Below are 18,608 nucleotides of genomic sequence, written 5' to 3'. Positions count from 1 at the left end.
TCCTTCTTGAGGTCTGATGCTTGGGTGACAGGACCCAAGTTCCTTGTTGAGCCTGAAACCGAGTGGCCAGCACAACCTGATCTCTCTGGAAGGGTATCTCCAGAAGATCCTGAGGTCAAGGCCGTTGTGTCTGTCAATGCGATTCAAGCCGATGAGCAGGCAGACTTGGCTCATTAGTCACTTCTCGTCTTGGTTTCGCTTGAGAAAGATGGTTGGTTGGCTTTTCAGGTTCAAGAGGCTGTTGCTGGATCTGGCTCAGAAGAGAAGGCATCTTGTCCAGTCTGGTCTGGAGGAAGAGAAGTTACGTGAGGAGATGCAGACTGCCAGAGCTCAGGTGGTGGTGAAAGGTCCTCTTTCAGTTGAAGAGCTTGCCAAGGGAAGAGGTTCTCTGACGAGATAAGTGCCTTGCAGAAAGGGGAAGGTGTGAAGAAGACTAGCCATCTCTACAGGCTCAACCCCATTCTTGAAGGTGGCATTCTAAGAGTTGGGGGTAGGCTTGGTAGAGCAGCCATGCCAGAGGAGGCAAGACATCCTGCTATCTTGGCCAAGGACTTTCACGTTTCTGACCTTCTTCTGCGTCACATTCATCAAGTGACAGGGCATGGTGGCCGAAACCACATGCTGTCGAATCTCCGTCAGAGATACTGGATCCCAGGAGCAAGTGTTGCTATTAGAAGGACTCTGTCTAAGTGTGTCATCTGCCGAAGACTGCATGCAGTACCGGGACGCCAACGTATGGCAGATCTCCCTCTTGACAGGGTTTCCCCTGACGAGCCTCCATTTACTCGAACTGGAGTGGACTGCTTTGGACCTTTTGAGGTTCGGCGAGGAAGATGTACAGTAAAAAGGTACGGGGTCATCTTCACCTGTCTGGCCGTAAGAGCTGTGCATCTTGAGGTAGCAGCATCTCTTGACACTGATTCCTTTATCAATGCTCTCAGACGCTTCGTGGCAAGGCGTGGTCAGGTGTTGGAGTTGCGTTCGGACAATGGGACGAACTTTGTCGGGGCTGAACGTGAGCTCAGGGAGTCAATTGGAAGATGGAACCAGGCTCAAATTGGCGGCATGCTCCTGCAGAAGGGAATCAAGTGGGTTTTCAATCCTCCCTATGGGTCACACCATGGTGGAGTGTGGGAGCGCTTGATAAGATCTGTACGTAAGGTGTTGAATTCCATCCTGCGGACCCAGAATCTTGACGACGAAGGCCTGCATACAGTTCTTTGTGAGGCGGAAGCTATTGTGAACAGCCGCCCAATAACTAAAGCTTCCACCGATCCCAACGACTTAGAAGCATTGACGCCAAACCATCTTCTGCTTCTCAAGTCTAAGCCCTCGTTACCACCAGGAGTGTTTGACAAGCAAGACATCTATGTTCGTCGTCGTTGGAGACAGATACAGTATATGTCTGACTTGTTTTGGAAGCGCTGGGTGAAGGAGTACCTCCCGCAGCTGCAGGAGCGCCACAAGTGGCAGAACATTGAGCGGAACTTTGTTCCTGGAGATCTGGTCATTGTGGTGGATGAAACCGCACCTCGTAATACGTGGTTGACAGGAAAAGTTGTGATGGCAATTCCAGATAAGAAGGGGCTGGTGCGACAAATTCGCATTAAGACGAAGACCAGCTGCTTGGACAGGCCCATTACAAAAGTGTGCCTTCTTCAGGAAGCAGAGGGGCCATGAACTCTTAATTGGACCATGTTTTTGCAGACAGAGAGGAGAATACGAAGATGAAGATTCTATTGATATGAAATTATGCATTTGAATGAATTTGCATTGAATTTTCTATTTTCTTGAATTATTGAATAATAATGGTGCTAAGGTTAAAGTCTGTCTCCTACTTAGTAATAATTGTGTAATTAACGCACAGGCTTAATTAGGGGCCGGAATGTAGGAGCCAAACTGGGTTAAGTGGTATTTTGGCACTCGTTTAATTGATTGACTGGCTATCTGGTGGAGGCACCCATTGGCACCTCATTTGTGGGCGTGTCTCTGTAGGTGGCCTCAGATTCACAGAGTTAACAAAAGGCAGAGCTCCCATGCTCACCTTCAAGGCTGGTGGTGTCCTTGGAGGTAGGGTGAGCTGGGAGGGAAAACTTTTGTTGACCGCACTAGAGCACTTTCATAGCAAGAAATCACTTTTATTGTTGTATTTTGCTCACTGCTTATTTATTTCATACACATATTTATTACGTTATTTTAATCGCATAATTGTAATAATTGGTGTAACTGAAAACTCGAATCTAAGTAAAGCATTTTAAACGTATAAACGATTTGTGGATGTGAGTGATTTAAGGTGCGAGTCATACAAGTCTTTTAATCTCCCATGCTTAGCCTACCGGCTCTTTTAACTATTGGGGTTATTAGCAGCCGAACAGTGACATTGACTGAATACAACCTTAGCTCCACAAATAAACTAACCTCAAAGTTTTCATGTATTTATTCATTTATTAATTTTAGATGTGTATTCTACATCTTCAAAGTGAACGTTTGGGCTGTTGCTTTAGGTTCTCAATAGGACTTTTGGGTCTCTGTTATTGACATGAATTACTAAGCCCTTTGACTATGTGACAAGAAATGCAAAGTAATAGCCCACAATCAATGAATAATGAACAACACAATGCATTATGTTTCGTATATTGTGGGAGGATCATACCATTGTGACAGATCTCTCTTCAAAGCTGTTTTTGTGGTTGGAAAGTTATGTATCTATCTGTTCTAAACGCGCTAACACAATGGATGTAGGAAAGGCATGCGCTTCCTGTACTTGAGCCGTGTGGTTGTTCTCAGAAGAGACAAAGCAATCTACACTATGTACTCTCACGTTGTGGTCAGTTTCCAGAAGCAACTCACATGACTTAGAAAACATGACAAAAACAGCTACACAGTAACCAGCTGCTGACATTTCCTCTCTCCTCCATTAATGATTGATTCAGTTCTATTATTACTTAAATATATTAGATTAGTGTTTCTAAAATGGGGGTACGTGTACCCCTAGGGGTACGCAGAGCTACTACAGGGGTTACTTGAGAGAACATGGAAAATGGAAACATTTTATTTTATGTTATGTTTAATGATAAAACATTGACAAATGTATTTGAACGTGCTGCTCTGTAAAGCTTTAAACCAAATTAGGTATTAATTTTACTGTTACTGAATAGAAAAAAGGCTACTTACTTTTATTTTCAACATATTGACATACAAACTGACATTTTAGGCAAAAATGAATTGTTTACATAATTTTAAAGGTCTTCGAAAGCTCTATAAGGTGGTGAAAAAATTTCTCAATAATAATTTTTACTTTTTGAAATAAAGCCTAAAAACCAAAAAGCCCTAAGTGAAAACCTTCAGTTGAACTTGGAGCGAAAAGGGCGTAAGTGAAAACCTTCAGTTGAACTTGGAGCGAAAAGGGCATAAGTGCAAGTGCATTATTCCAAACTTGTCTCAAACACTGTTCCAGGGGTCTGCCATGAAGATAGTCACACCAGGGGCCATGTGTGGCTCCCAGGGGCCATGTGTGGCTCCCAGGGGCCTCTGGGTGTCATAGGTGCACTGTGGCCCCATTATGCACCAAAATGATCTCAAACACTGTTCAGGGGTCTGCCATGAAGATAGTCACACCAGGGGCCATGTTTGGCCCCCAGGGGCCTCTGGGTGCCACAGGCACACTGTTGCCCCATTATGCACCAAAATTGTCTCAAACACTGTTCAGGGGTCTGCCATGAGGATAGTCACACCAGGGGCCATTTGTGGCTCCCAGGGGCCTCTGGGTGCCATAGGTGCACTGTTGCCCCATTATGCACCAAACTTGTCTCAAACACTGTTCAGGGGTCTGCCATGAAGATAGTCACACCAGGGGCCATGTGTGGCTCCCAGAGGCCATGTGTGGCCCTGGGGGCCCCTGATATGGTACACTGTGGCCCCTGATGAGGCCTGTGAGGTTACCCCTGATGTGACTATTGTCATGGTAGACCCCTGGACAGTGTTTGTGCCATATTTGGTGCAGATCAGAGCAACGGTGTGCCTTTGGCACCCCGGGGGCCCCTGATATGGTACACTGTGGCCCCTGATTTGGCCTGTGAGGTGGCCCCTGGTGTGACTATTGTCATGGTAACTGGCTGACCAGCCCAGGGCAGTGTCACCCCAAGCCAAAGCACACAACAATTAAAATGGAAAATAATCCTAGAACACAAAAGTCTGGTCCTGTCGTTTGGACCCGCCTTGGAGCCTCAGCACCAGCACTAAACAGAGATGACAATAAATTAGCGAGGACCAGCACAATACAATACAATTCATGCATCCTGCCTGGGTACATTTTTTTCCCTCATTCTGAATTCTTGTTTAATATCACGTCCATTAAGTTAAACAAATGAGGCCAGCGGTTTATCTCATAAATTAAGCATCAACTGGTGGCGAGAAAACGGTAATGTTTTACCGCCTCTGGGGCCTCCAGAGTCCTAGGTGTGGACACTAACCACTCAGCCACCACTGCTCAAACTGAACTACGTACACCCTGCAAAAGCAGTCGCCTTGCGTTTCCTTTTCACCAAACGCATGCATTCAAGGGCAAAACGCAATTCTGAAAATGTCACTTACGCCCTTTTTGTGCCAAGCCCTCGAATTGATATCAGTATTTTTTAGTCAAAATGCTGTTGTGGATTAAAGGGGGTACTTGGATTCAGCAATCATGAACAGGGGGTACTGAAGCCCAAAAGGTTTGAGAACCACTGTATTAGATTACGGGCACTTTTCAGAACTTGAAACATATTTTATTTTATTTTATTTTATTTTATTTTATTTTATTCCACATGTCTTTTGTCTCTGGTACTGTATGTTTGCTAGAAGAAAAGGAGTACAACCAAGTACACATGGACACGACAGCAAGAAGAATGTGTGTGTGAGTGTGTGTGTGTGTGTGTGTGTGTGTGTGTGTGTGTGTGTGTGTGTGTGTGTGTGTGTGTGTGTGTGTGTGTGTGTGTGTGTGTGTGTGTGTGTGTGTGTGTGTGTGTCCCTATCATGGCACTGCCCCCTCAGCACAAGGCAGGCCTGTGTGTTTGTATCATCGAACACCCTTTCATCTCAAGAATGAAAACGGACCCAACTGACATGAATTGAAAAGGTTCAAGGTTGTTCTACATTGTTACATCTTGGGTACAATTAGAGTAAAACCTATTTTCATTTGGTTTCCACAACAGCAACGGGGGGTTCCTCTGTGTGTGTGTGTGTGTGTGTGTGTGTGTGTGTGTGTGTGTGTGTGTGTGTGTGTGTGTGTGTGTGTGTGTGTGTGTGTGTGTGTGTGTGTGTTTTATGTTTTTGTTGCCTTTGATACTTTCAGTGCACATAACCTACAGTACAGTCTGTGCCCCTATGGTAGGCATGTAAGATAGTATATAGCTGAAGATCATTTACAACACCAGTCCCTATGACATATTAGTTCAGCAGTAATAAACAACAGGCTTCAAAAACAACAGCCTTTCATGAAGGCACACACAAAGAAGTACAAACAGACACATGAAAATAAAATTAATATCTACAGCATGAAACCTTTATGAGCTCAAATACAGAAATAATGAAAAGTTGGTGTCATGATTACATTTCTGACCCAGGTTTGAACAGGACATGAGTGTGTTCCCGAAATTGCTTTAGCCTCACAGGTATGGAATTAATTAGAGAGAAGTATTGTGTTTAATTCTGTGGCAGCACAAACAATTCTAGTTAAAATGCTATACCTGCAGAGCCTATTTAAAAATATCACCACAACGTTCGGGCCAGAACCGGCGACCAGCAGTGACACACCGGTGCTTTGATTGATTGATTGAATAATGTATTAGAAGTTTGCATAGAAAAAAGTACAGTTTCATGACGGTACGGTACAGTTCACTGGTACAAGGTCAACTAAAAGGAGATCCTATGAAAGCACTTGGCTTATTTACACAGGAAACCATTGAAGTATCTCATATAACATTGAATGACAGACGGATAGAACACAGTACTATGCAGTAGATATGGTCAGGAGAAAATAAAAACAATAAACAGAGACTAAAAAAAAACGATATATATACAGTAGGTAAATACAAAGAAGGGTCAGGGGAGGCTGGGCTAGGTTTGTTATTGCCTGTTGTGAAAGGCTGCCGCCTGTAAGTGGTTTTTCAGGGCGATTTAAAAGATGCTGGGGAACCACACTCCTTTAAGGCCTTTAAAGTTCTATGAATTCTCTGTCAACGCTGTGGCATACACTCGCGATGTTTATGAGTACTTTCTACTTTTGTACTTTGTACCTTTACTCAAGTAAATTTGCAGTTTGAGCAGTGAAACAACTGTGAAAGGAGGACCTTTTTGTACTGAAGCTGGGCTTAAGGTCGTCATTGTGGAGGGATGGCAGTGAGTAGATGTCATTCATTATAAGTGCTGCTTATTCTTAAAAAAAAAAAAAAAAAATGCCACTGACATAGACACGTCTTGCCACGGACATGTTTGTCCAGACATATTGATGACCCCTGAGTGTGAGGTTAATTAATGACGTACAAATATAAAGTTCTGTAGGATGTTAAAATTATGCAATCTTCGTGAATTCTTGTCCAGAACCTTGCTATTGTAAGAGGTATGTCACCGCTTGAAAAGCACCTGAATATACACGATAACTCCTCACACAGTTCATTGTACAAATGAAATGGTAAAGGCAGAAAGGTAGGTTCAGTAGTAATCCACTATTGGTATAACTCTGGTTCAACAATATAGATTGTACCTCTACAGGGATCAATGCTGAGGCTTACCAAGGGGGAGGGGGAACTGGCTGACCAGCCCAGGGCAGTGTCACCCCAAGCCAAAGCACACAACAATTAAAATGGAAAATAATCCTAGCACACAAAAGTCTGGTCCTGTCGTTTGGACCCGCCTTGGAGCCTCAGCACCAACACTAAACAGAGATGACAATAAATTAGCGAGGACCAGCACAATACAATACAATTCATGCATCCTGCCTGGGTACATTTTTTTCCCTCATTCTGAATTCTTGTTTAATATCACGTCCATTAAGTTAAACAAATGAGGCCAGCGGTTTATCTCATAAATTAAGCATCAACTGGTGGCGAGAAAACGGTAATGTTTTACCGCCTCTGGGGCCTCCAGAGTCCTAGGTGTGGACACTAACCACTGAGCCACCACTGCTCAAACTGAACTACGTACACCCTGCAAAAGCAGTCGCCTTGCGTTTCCTTTTCACCAAACGCATGCATTCAAGGGCAAAACGCACAGTTTCGCAATGCACTGTGTGTGGTCTGCACACACACACAGGAGTAGACAACTCGAGGAGGAAGTGCTCTCTGTGCAGAGATGGAAAGCAGCACATGGGGGCTGCGCTGGTGCATAATGAACAAACAAGCGTGCCAACTTTGTTTGAGGAAGCACGGTCATCGAGTACACACACGCCGAGGACAATCGTGGCGACACGCCCACACAAACGAGAGCAGACACTTAGCACAGGCAGAAAGTGCACTGCACCAGTAAGACTCCCTAATCGGGAGATAAGCGACCGTTGGTCGCTTATCTCCACAAATAGGACAAAAGTTTGTTTTACCAATTATTACACTCTATGTGAACATTTACATCAACAAATCCCAAGTACTATGCAGAACGACCCATTTCAAGTTTTTAATGTACAACAATATTTAGAAAATAGATCTACAAGCTCACAATGCTACGCATTGTCCTCGTCCCTTATATTCCCATAGGTTATATGGAGATCTCAGTGTTTGTCAGTCCTTGTTCATGTATGCCCATATATGGACATCTCTATATCTACTGTAACAGTCCTTGTCCCTGTTATGCCCATATATGGATATTCCTGATGTCATCAGTATATGAACATATATGGGCTTTCTGATATGCCCATATATGGAGATATCTTAACTGTAAGCCCTTGTCCCTTTTATGCCCATATATGGATATCCCTGATGTCATCCGTATATGCCCATATATGGGCTTTCTAATATGCCCATATATGGAGATCTCTGTATCTCCATATATGGGTATAAAAGGATACTTCAGGTCTGACATCAGGTTTGTTTATATTGGGTTGCTAGGTTTGACATCACAAACTCCATGGGCCATCTGACCTAGAAATCTATATTTGGGCATAGATGACTCATCGTGACCTCATCATGATTTCAATCGCTATAAAAGGACTCTCAGTGACATACACTCTCCACAGATAAAGCAGTCAACCAGCCTACCAGTCAACCCATTCTTTGATTACTTTGTACAACTAGATTAACTTTTCAATGGCATCCCCACTGGAATTGACCGAAATGTACGACAGACAATGCCGGTCTTATATAGGGGTCATTTGTGTACGGTGTGATTGCGACCGTAAGGTCGCAGTTTAGTATCAAAACCTCCACCGGCCGTCCGTCCCTGAGTCACACGTCACACGTCACACCTTTGCCCTGCTCATATCTCCGCATCAGTATGACATCACACTGCTGACATCAGTATGACATGTCAGCAGTGTCACCTTACGGTCGCAATTAATACAGCTTACAATCAGCCCACTGAGAGGAGGATGGGCCATGGGCAGAGTAGGACACAACGTCAATCCTGCTACACTAACTTGGTTGTAAGGGGATGTCAATGGTCTGGTACCAGGAAGTTATGCAATACAAGAGATTAAATTAAATCATTGCATACAAAAATGTTCAAGCTGCACTAGCAACTTTAAGCATATTTCTGATTTCCCTGGGCCTGGCTGACTGAAACTATTGTAGACCACATGATTATTGTGTGTGTGTGTGTGTGTGTGTGTGTGTGTGTGTGTGTGTGTGTGTGTGTGTGTGTGTGTGTGTGTGTGTGTGTGTGTGTGTGTGTGTGTGTGTGTGCGCGCATCTACAAGCTCACGTGTCAGCTATTTTCAGCATGCAACCAAGTGTAAAATCAAGCATTATGACGCTAACACAGCTTGCCAAAATATTTTTTTGTAGACTATAGATTTAGTCGACTGAAATCGTATGATATTTAGTCGACTAAAACAAAAACTTTACAGATTACCAAAATGTGACTAAAACTTTGATTCAAAAGACTATGACTAAAACTATAGATCTAAATTTCCTGTTGAAATCAACACTGGTAGGACAACAGGTTTATATATTGTAGCAACCACTCATTAGACCCTAGCAACCACTGTTTTACTCTAGGATACCCTGTTTGACCCTAGCAACAATATCAACACATTTTAACCCTACTAGTACTTTAACACCTTTAACACTATTTTCAACACTACCCGGGTAGCTCAGTCGGTAGAGCTCTCGCCTTTGGACCACAAGGTCATGGGTTTGATTCTGGGCACCGCCAACTCAGCGTATGAGTAGCACGGCTTGGCAAGCCGTGCGGCAAGTACTGGGAGCTGATGTAGGTGTGGCGCTCCACCTCAGCAATCCATCTCCCAGGGGTCTAGTGCATTATAGCGGGGACAGACTCCCGCGTGTTACCGGCTGATACTGACAATAAGCCACTCCTGACCTGCTTTAAAACCTTTAACACCAGTAAGACTCCCCAATCGGGAGATAAGCGTCACATCGCTTACACAAACCTTAGAAGGCAATGGTAGCCAATCAGGAGGGAATATGTGAAATGGGACAGATCCATGTTGATGACATGACTTTAGAGATACCGCTTTGCTTGATTTTAGGCCAAAATCTGTAGGAGCAGTGTCCAATTTCTTTTTGCTAAAATCGGCCTGATGATGGCGCTAGAAGAGGGCCATGTGAGAAATTAGGGGCGGAGGTTGTGATTTGCCAACCAAGGAGTTTGTGTTCCTTCCAAGTTTGGCATCGATAGGGCCAACGGTGGCGGAGATAAGATTAGGGCCAACAGTGTGACATGACGGACAGACAGACAGACAGACAGACAGACAGACAGACAGACAGACAGACAGCTGTTGAGCTTTTCATAGTAACTTGCGACCGTCACTTGTGACCTGGCGGTCGCAACTAGTACTGATACTTTAACACTTTTAAAATCTTTAAATCTGAAAAATAACATTGTTAAAACCTTTTACCACTACTAATAGTTTAAAACCTTTAACACCAATACATCAATACTTAATACCAGTAAGACTCCCTAATCGGGAGGTAAGCGACCGTCAGGTCACATGTAAAAGAGGGCTGTAAGTGGCATTAGTTCCTGAGTGTAGGGGGATGTGTGTGGCAAATGTATTGCATTGTTTGGGCCAGAGAATGTGTGGTTTAGCAGTGACATGGTTGTGTTTCTGTCGGCAGAAATATGTCATTATGTAGGTGGTGCAAATGTGTAACATAGGTGTTGTGTTGAAATATGACAAGCACAGATTATGTTGTGGGGAGCACAGTGGCTGAGTGATGAAAAAGCAGACAGGCGTATTCATTTAGATGGCGTTTATGTTGAATCTCCATAATATGGAGATAACCTACGCATCACACAAAGTCTGACCTCACCAGCCCATACTTGGGCATGGACGACTTATATCTCCATATACGGAGATGGCCATATATGGAGATATGATGACATCACAGAGTCCACAGCTGATGATGTGGCGTGATGTCATACAATACACAAACAAGCCCTATATAAAGGGACAATTCTCACCAGGGAAGAGAGCATTCCTCGACTCAGACCTTATCGCCAGGATCACACTTTTCCCCAACTCATATCTCCGCCACCGTTGCCCCAAGACATGCCAAACTTTGCACACACACTCCTTGCCTGCCAATCCACAACCTCCACCTCTCACATCATACGGGCAGCCATAGTTACACCTGGAATGTTGAATCTCCATATATGGAGATAACCTACGCATCACACAAAGTCTGACCTCACCAGCCCATACTTGGGCATGGACGACTTATATCTCCATATACGGAGATGGCCATATATGGAGATACGATGACATCACAGAGTCCACAGCTGATGATGTGGCGTGATGTCATACAATACACAAACAAGCCCTATATAAAGGGGCAACGGTGGCGGAGATATGAGTTGGGGAAAAGTGTGACATGACGGACAGACTGACTGACAGACAGCCGGTGGAGGTTTTGGTAGTAAATGCGACCTGACGGTCGCAACTATCAACATAGCCCACACTGTTTCTTCATAAACAGTACTTTCTAGTTGTTGTTATTATGGGGCAACCTCACCACTAGTCAGTATTTTAAAGAACTGTGTAAGCAGTGTTCTCATGTGTGTATTTATTGGATAGCCAATCATGATTATAATGACCATAATCGAAATGGGAAGCATCTCGTCAAATCAATTGCAGTCAATTAAATGGTAAACAGTGGCTTAATATAACTTAATATTGCTTATGTGTTTAGTTCAATTCATTTTAAAACCAGATTTGACATATCTGTTGTGTTGAGAACCCCAAAACAAACCACAACAGCAGACATGATGTGCTGCTGTGGACTTCCTGTTTTCTTACAGCTGGTTTTAGTTCCACTTCAAACTAAAACCTCTACTAAAAAGATACTAGGCTAGGCCTATGTTATTTTTGGTGTGACACTGCTCAAAACCTGCCATCAACACTTCTGATTGGCTACACAGCTACCTCCATGATGACATCATTGGCGTCTCTTGTTTTCCCCACATTGGCTGCGGCTGAGAGAGAGAGAGAGAGAGAGAGAGAGAGAGAGAGAGAGAGAGAGAGAGAGAGAGAGAGAGAGAGAGAGAGATAGACTGAGCAAGATATGACTTTATCTGGACCAGACCTGATGTGAATGTTTGATTAGATGAGTTTTTGAGCAGTGCTCTTGGAACAGGAGCTAAGCTTCAACATCTGGCTTTTTCTGGTTGAAAACTGATAGGGAAAAACATGTTACAAAATGTCTGGGGCTTAACTAAACTGGAGCGTGGCCTACACCTGGCCTAGATATGGCCTACATCTTGGCGCAAATGGCCCAAAGCTTGCTGTACGCCCAGGGTCCCATTGGCCAAGCTTCACTGGACGTGTTGTGAATGGCTAGCAGGCGCTTGATGAAATTAACTCATAAATAGCACCGCTCACTTCAAACTATGTGTGATTTTTGTTTTTCATGATGAAGGTTGTAGAGCATGTTGCTTTCAGGGCTGGTATGGATTCATAGTCATATAGGCTACAATAAAGTTGTTATGACAATAACTAACACATTGATTAATTGATTAATTTGATTAATTGATTAATAAGGGTAATAATAATAACATTTGGCTGTTTTCTTACTAATTAACAATCAAAATTAAAACATGAACAGATAATTAACTAAACAAATTGTAAATGTAGGCTACACAATTGCTACTTATTTTAGAAGAAGCATGATGACCAGTAGTGGACCAGTGGTCATGTGTCCGTCAACATCTATCTTCTATTTATCGTTTGCTAAAAACAAACGTGTAATTCATTTTTTGAATTATTATTCATATGTATTAGCTTTTGAAGCACTATATTCACCATACATTATTTTAACGATTCTAAAAGAAACAATTCTAATCGTACGGTCATGGTCGGAGGGACAGTGGGCATTTTCTGTACATTTACCTCGAAATCCTATCGATATGCAAGGCCCATTATGATGGAACATGTTTGCCTCACCTCTAGCTCTGGCTCTCACGATGGAGATGTAGAGGCAGGTTGACACCAGGTAAAGGCCGAGCACCGGTAGCTTCATTATCAGATGGGGCAAGAGGGAGCCAGACTCAGAGGTTGTATCGGGGGTGGGAAATGATGTTGTTGAGGATGAATCTGTAAAGAGAACAGTGGCTTTCATGCAGCATCCAAACACTGGTTTATCTTCTCATGTTGAAAATGATAAAAGAGGCGGTGTCATAGTTTTGTACTTTTTCTGGTTTTCATGTATCTAGGAGGTTGACAGTATTTCATTAGACCCCCTGGTGTGGCTGTTATGAGCACTTATTAGAATGACTTCATTGAGTTGTTTGCTGAGAGCTTGGCAAAGGTGGATGGTATTGAGTTACACATTTTGGGCGACTGGAATGTTGATGTTTTGCATAAAGAAACACCCCTGTTCAAGTCCTTTGATGGGTTATGTAATCAATATGGCCTCACTATTGTATGCAGTCTTAGTGATCATTACATGATCTACTCTACCCGTAAAATACACAAACCCAAGGCTAGTGGCCACAAAACAGTCGTAGCTAGAAGCCTTAATAACTACTCCAGTGAGGCTTTTAATCACACACTAGCGAGTGTAGATTTTTCCCCAGATCTGCAGTGTACAGATGTCGAAGGAGCATGGTGTGGTTTTAAAACCAAATTTAACGATACTCCAGACGACGTGGCCCCCTTGAAAACCACCAGGGTTAAAGCCCACCAAGAGCCATGGTATAACTCAGATATTGAAGAATCAGCTTAACTCAGAGACAAAAAAATACGATTAAAAACGAAAGTGCTGCAAAAAAATCAACTCTGACCTCAAAATCCACATCAAGCATCTTACTGCTCAATGCAAGAGACTTAGAAACCAGACAACCGCCCTAGTTAGATCCGCCAAAAAGAACTACATCGACGACAAAATCTACGAATACAAAAACAAACCACGAGACCTATGGAAGTTGCTTAACAACCAATTAGGCTTAAAACCTAAAACCATATGCCACAACATAAACATCAAAACGGACGCCGCTCACATTTCTGACAAATGTGAAGTGGCTACCCATCTTAACAAAACCTTTACCACCACAGCCCAATCACTGGTCGAAAGACTGGTCGCCCCATCTGGGCGGTATGTTGTAAAATGTGTTAAAAAATTCTACAAAAAACTGGGCGTTAGCAAAGACAGTTTTAAACTTGCCACAGTGACAACTGATGAAGTGTTTAAAAAATTGAGCGCCCTACCTCTAATTCCAGCTAGATTTCTCAGAGATTCCGCCGCCACCATTGCTCCAATCATTACCCACATAATTAACCTTTCCATCGAACAGGGTCATGTCTCCCAGGACTTCAAACTAGCAAAAGTAACCCCCCTGCATAAAACAGGTAGCAAACTAGACCCTGGAAACTACCGCCCCGTTTCCATTCTTAGCTCCATATCCAAAGTCATGGAGGAAATATTCTACGAACAGATTGCAAGATATCTCGATGAGAATAATCTGATTTACGAGTTCCAATCTGGATTCAGAAAATCTCATTCCATTGACACATGCCTTCTCTATTTGACTGACCAAATCAAGCGCGAAGCGGATGATGGCAAATATAGCGGCATGGTCATGATGGACCTCCAGAAGGCATTTGACACCGTAAATCATTCTATTCTGATTGAGAAACTAAAAGCCATTGGTCTTGACAGCGCAGCAGTGAGTTGGATGCAATCTTACCTGGTGGGGAGAGAACAGGTGGTGGAGATTAACGGTACCCTGTCCCCCCCCCCCCTCCCAGTAAGCTGTGGTGTTCCTCAAGGTAGCATACTGGGACCTCTGTTGTTCCTAATATACGTGAACGACATGGCATCTGCTTGTTCCTGTTCGCGGATGACTCGGCTCTCCTAGTCTCGGGCAAGGACCACTTGCAGGTTGAAAAGACACTTAACTCTGAACTAAGTAAGATCTGCACATGGCTTAACGACAACAAATTATCAATTTACCTGGGAAAAAGTCCATCCTCTTTGGATTAAATCATAACCTCAAAAAAGTCGATAACTTCACAATCAAAGTGGGTGACAAGGTCTTAACACGAAAAAACGAAATCTCTTACTTAGGATGTATCCTTGAAGCTAATCTTTCCAGCGAAAAGATGACTTCTAAAGTAATAAATAAAATCAACCAACAAACTCGTTTCCTACAGCGGATCGCCCCAATGGTCAATTTCAACACACTGAAGACCATAGCTGGTGCAATAATCCAGCCCTCTTTGACTACGGAGTTCACGTATGGTATTGTGACGCCCCACAAGCCCTTAAAACTAAACTCCAAACAGCCCAAAATAAACTAATTAGGGTCCTGCTTAACCTTCCCTATCAGACTCACCTCACCGCTACTCACCAGTTAAGAGTGGGGTGGCTCAGAGTAGATGACAGAGTACAGCAACTTGCAATGGGCCTGGTGTACAAGATACACTACACCACTATGATACCCAAGTACAACAAAGGGTCAAACCCGTTCTTCTGCTATACCACCAAAATGTGGAAAGCCTTACCGAAGGCCATAAAGGAGTGTGGATCACTAGCATCCTTTAAAATTGCCCTGAAAATCCACTTACAGGCAGCAGCCGTTCCCAACTGGTAAAAAAAAAAAAAACCTAGCCCAGCCCTACCCTCCCCTGCCCCTTCTCTGTATATACTTTATGTTTGTTTAGACTTACTGTTTTCTTTTTTTTGTTCTTTCATTTTATTTTCCTTACATATCTACTGCATAGTACTGTGTTCTATTCGTCTGTCATTCAATGTTAGAGATACTTTAATGGTTTCCTGTGGAAATAAGCTTAGTCTTTTCATGGATCTCCTTTTAGTAGACCTTGTACCAGTGAACTGTACCGTCATGAAACTGTACCTTTTCCTATGCAAACTTCTAATAAAGTCTTCAATCAATCAATCAATGCATTCCCTTTGTATTTGGGGTTTCTTCCTGGAGGCTGACACCCTGTGGGTCAAAAGTGCCAATCCAAAAACACAGATAAAATGACATCATATAATCATCCCCTCCCCTTTTACCATTCACCCAACAATGTGGGTGTGGCTAACTTCAGCTGGGTCACCACCCACCTGGACAACTAGGCATAATTAATGAACTGGTGGGTGTGGCCACCTAAAAACAAAATATCTTTCTATACACTTTTTTGGAAAAAAAGAATCTTCCTTCTAGTATAATCATAATATCTGATAATCATTTTAAATAATCTCACAAAGGCTCAAGACTCACGTTTCACATGCATCCAGCTCTCTAGTGACCCTCCAAGGCCAGAGATGTGACACTTGTAGAGTCCTTCATCAGACTTGGAGACGTTGTGGATGGTCATCTGTCCTGTAGACTCAGTGCTGATGAGGGATCCATCTTTATAGAAATCAGCTGGGCGGTCAGAGGATGGTTTGCCAGTTGTCTTGTCTTTGTACCAGCAGTCCAGAGTGACATCACTTCCTTCCATCACAGGAAGTGCAGTGCTCCCCAGGATCACATCTCTGCCTGAATAATGACAAATTACATCAGAATAATAGAACATTTATTACATCACTCTGAACGCTATCCCAACTGGAGGTTCTAACATTATTATACAATAATTTAAAGGAGTAGTTCACCCCCCAAAAAAAAATCAATAGTTCAATAATACTTTTTTTTGGTATTGCATTCATAAGACAATAATTTGATTACAATTTGTCTTAGGAATGCAACAAATACAAAAACATACTGTTGAACTCAAAGCTCCATGGCGTGAGTAATCAATAGGAAAAAAAAAGTCATTTTGGGGGTGAAATACTCCTTTAAGACAAAAAAGGAGAGAGAGAGAGAGAGAGAGAGAGAGAGAGAGAGAGAGAGAGAGAGAGAGAGAGAGATTTGCTGAACATACCAGTCACAGTGATATTAACAGTGTTGCTCTTTCCGTTTGAAGAATCACACCAGTAAAGTCCACTGTCTACTCCGGGGCGCATGTACCTGAGAAGACATCCTGTGGTGTTCTTCTTCCCCCAGCCATGTGGACCACTCCGACCACACTCTGAGGTGTTTTTGATGTTGGTCCTCTTCAGTTTCCAGACAGTAGAGTTAGACAGTCTGTCCTCACAGCTCAGAAAGACAGACTCATATTTAAAGAACTGGCATCTGTCAGGACTGAGTCTGACAGAGACTGTGGGGCAGAAATCCAGAAGGAAGTTGATGTCATGTTAAAATGAAAACTGTATTTCTTATTACAGTTCCATGATTCCATTGACAGTTGTGAATATCATAAGACAAACAGACTTACCTATATCACCATTGTTTGTAACTTCTGCTGAGACATTCACCGTGGAAATAACCACTAGAGAGAGAGAGAGAGAGAGATCACATCTCAGAGACTAATACAAGTAATGTAATGTGTAATATTAGTAATAGTTTATTAATTTGAGTTGCTAAAATATATTTACTTAAGTGCTAAATTGGAGTTGAGACCACATGTTTCCTTGTCAGTCTAGAATAGATCATCTAAATAGGCCCCTTAGTGCATGTTGTTAGGGTCTTAATATTAATGCGATTCTTTGACTGAATACTTTATTAGTCAAGAAAAACAGCACAGGCGTAAAATAAAACATTTAGGTTAAAATAATAACAGTGTTAATGTGGAGAGACAAAACAACTGTAGAGGGCATTCTAGACGTTTTGCATTTCTTCTCAAAATGAAATTACATTTTACAAAAACGTGACATAAAGACCCTCCTTTGACGGAATTCATTCCCCAACGCATCATCCAATGATCAATTGTCATGTCTTAACCTTAATTAGGCATAATTCTAACCTCACCTCAACTATTAGTGAGGTAGCAAGCAGATTATTGTTTGCGCGCGTACACACCTCCTACAATAACATGTATTGGGTATTTGTAGGCTACTCACAGACTAGAAGGCAGAGGGATGTTTGCTCCATGCTGTGTTGCTGCTCACTGACTGACACTGTTATGACAGAGTTACTGACTCACTATTGTTTCCTCCTACTGCTGTTGTGGTGAGAGGGGGCTGTACTGAAGGAAGTGGTCTACTGCTGAGTTTCACCCTGATGAGTACTAAGACTTTAGTTATTACATTTTGTATGACACGGTTCTATTGTGAAAATAGCAGATCTACATGTAACGGTAGATCTGCTATGTTGGTAACACTTTAAACAATTTCAGCCTCTAATATTTGACAAATTGTCTAATGTTTAATGTATCATTTTAGAGGTATTAAAAAAAGCCCTAACCCTCTATAGTATAGTAGTGAAGAAACCACTGATTTAAAACATCGTTGGGAATAAATACCAATAATCAGTCTAATAAATACATTATATTGAGAATAAGTGGGGCAGACTCTATTATCTGACCATGGACCAATAAATACACAAACAGAAAAACAGATCAGATGTCTATGTGATGTATATGTAAAAGCACATAATTCTAAGTTGCATGGTTAAAGTACTTGATTGAGGCAGTTAAAAAGCAGTGGATATAATAAATAGGGCTGTCACACATAATTGACATAAAAATAATTGAGATATTTTAATCTTTCGGAACACAAATTGCAGAGCAGAACGTGACAAATAAATATAGCTTGTCTAATAAATAAAATAAATAAAATAAATAAAATAATGTACATAATTTACATACATACTGTACATATGTATACAAGCAGCTTCATGAAGCTCTCCACGTGTTCGATGAGGAGGCCAGGAAGTTAGACTAAAATGGAGAAACCTGGTTGCCACAGTTGGCTCTACACGCCCTGAAGTGCAAGAGGACTAAAGAAAGACCTACATACCTACATACATACATACAGTACATACAGTACATACATACATACATACATACATACATACCTACATACATCAAATCTCCAAAACAGGTATATCTAGTGAAAAGTAGCTGCTGAGAGGTTAAACATAAAGTGCATCAATTTTCCTCCTAAAGACCAGACACTGAATTTTTTTTATAAAAC

General features: G+C 42.3%; 1 protein-coding gene across 1 annotated transcript; it reads right to left on the bottom strand.

Annotated features, from left to right (window-relative positions):
* Positions 1 to 11,527: 11,527 nt before the first annotated feature.
* On the bottom strand, positions 11,528 to 17,623 carry LOC308281185 (uncharacterized protein). The gene is made up of 6 exons (XM_080721301.1): positions 17,535 to 17,623; positions 16,910 to 16,963; positions 16,603 to 16,792; positions 15,874 to 16,134; positions 12,593 to 12,742; positions 11,528 to 11,625 (listed from the first exon to the last, which is right to left on the bottom strand). Exons 3-6 carry the CDS (start codon positions 16,640 to 16,642, stop codon positions 11,564 to 11,566), a joined length of 513 nt encoding a protein of 170 aa, XP_080577427.1. The 5' UTR covers positions 16,643 to 16,792; positions 16,910 to 16,963; positions 17,535 to 17,623; the 3' UTR covers positions 11,528 to 11,563.
* Between the last annotated feature and the right edge of the window lie 985 nt (positions 17,624 to 18,608).

This window comes from Nannobrachium achirus (genome assembly GCF_963921795.1).
Source record: "Nannobrachium achirus genome assembly, chromosome: 3".
NCBI classification, from domain to species: Eukaryota; Metazoa; Chordata; class Actinopteri; order Myctophiformes; family Myctophidae; genus Nannobrachium; species Nannobrachium achirus.
Note: the sequence above shows the minus strand (reverse complement) of the source record. Positions and strands in the feature narration are given on the sequence as shown.

Bases quoted from the DNA above. Each gene is read 5' to 3' on its own strand.
- LOC308281185 (XM_080721301.1), bottom strand. From the start codon at position 16,642: ATGGCTGGGGGAAGAAGAACACCACAGGATGTCTTCTCAG. The intron at 16,135-16,602 runs GTACATGCGCCC...GTCATTATTCAG, and splicing joins ACCACAGGATGTCTTCTCAG to GCAGAGATGTGATCCTGGGG. The intron at 11,626-12,592 runs GTGAGGCAAACA...TCTCTCTCTCAG, and splicing joins CGTGAGAGCCAGAGCTAGAG to CCGCAGCCAATGTGGGGAAA.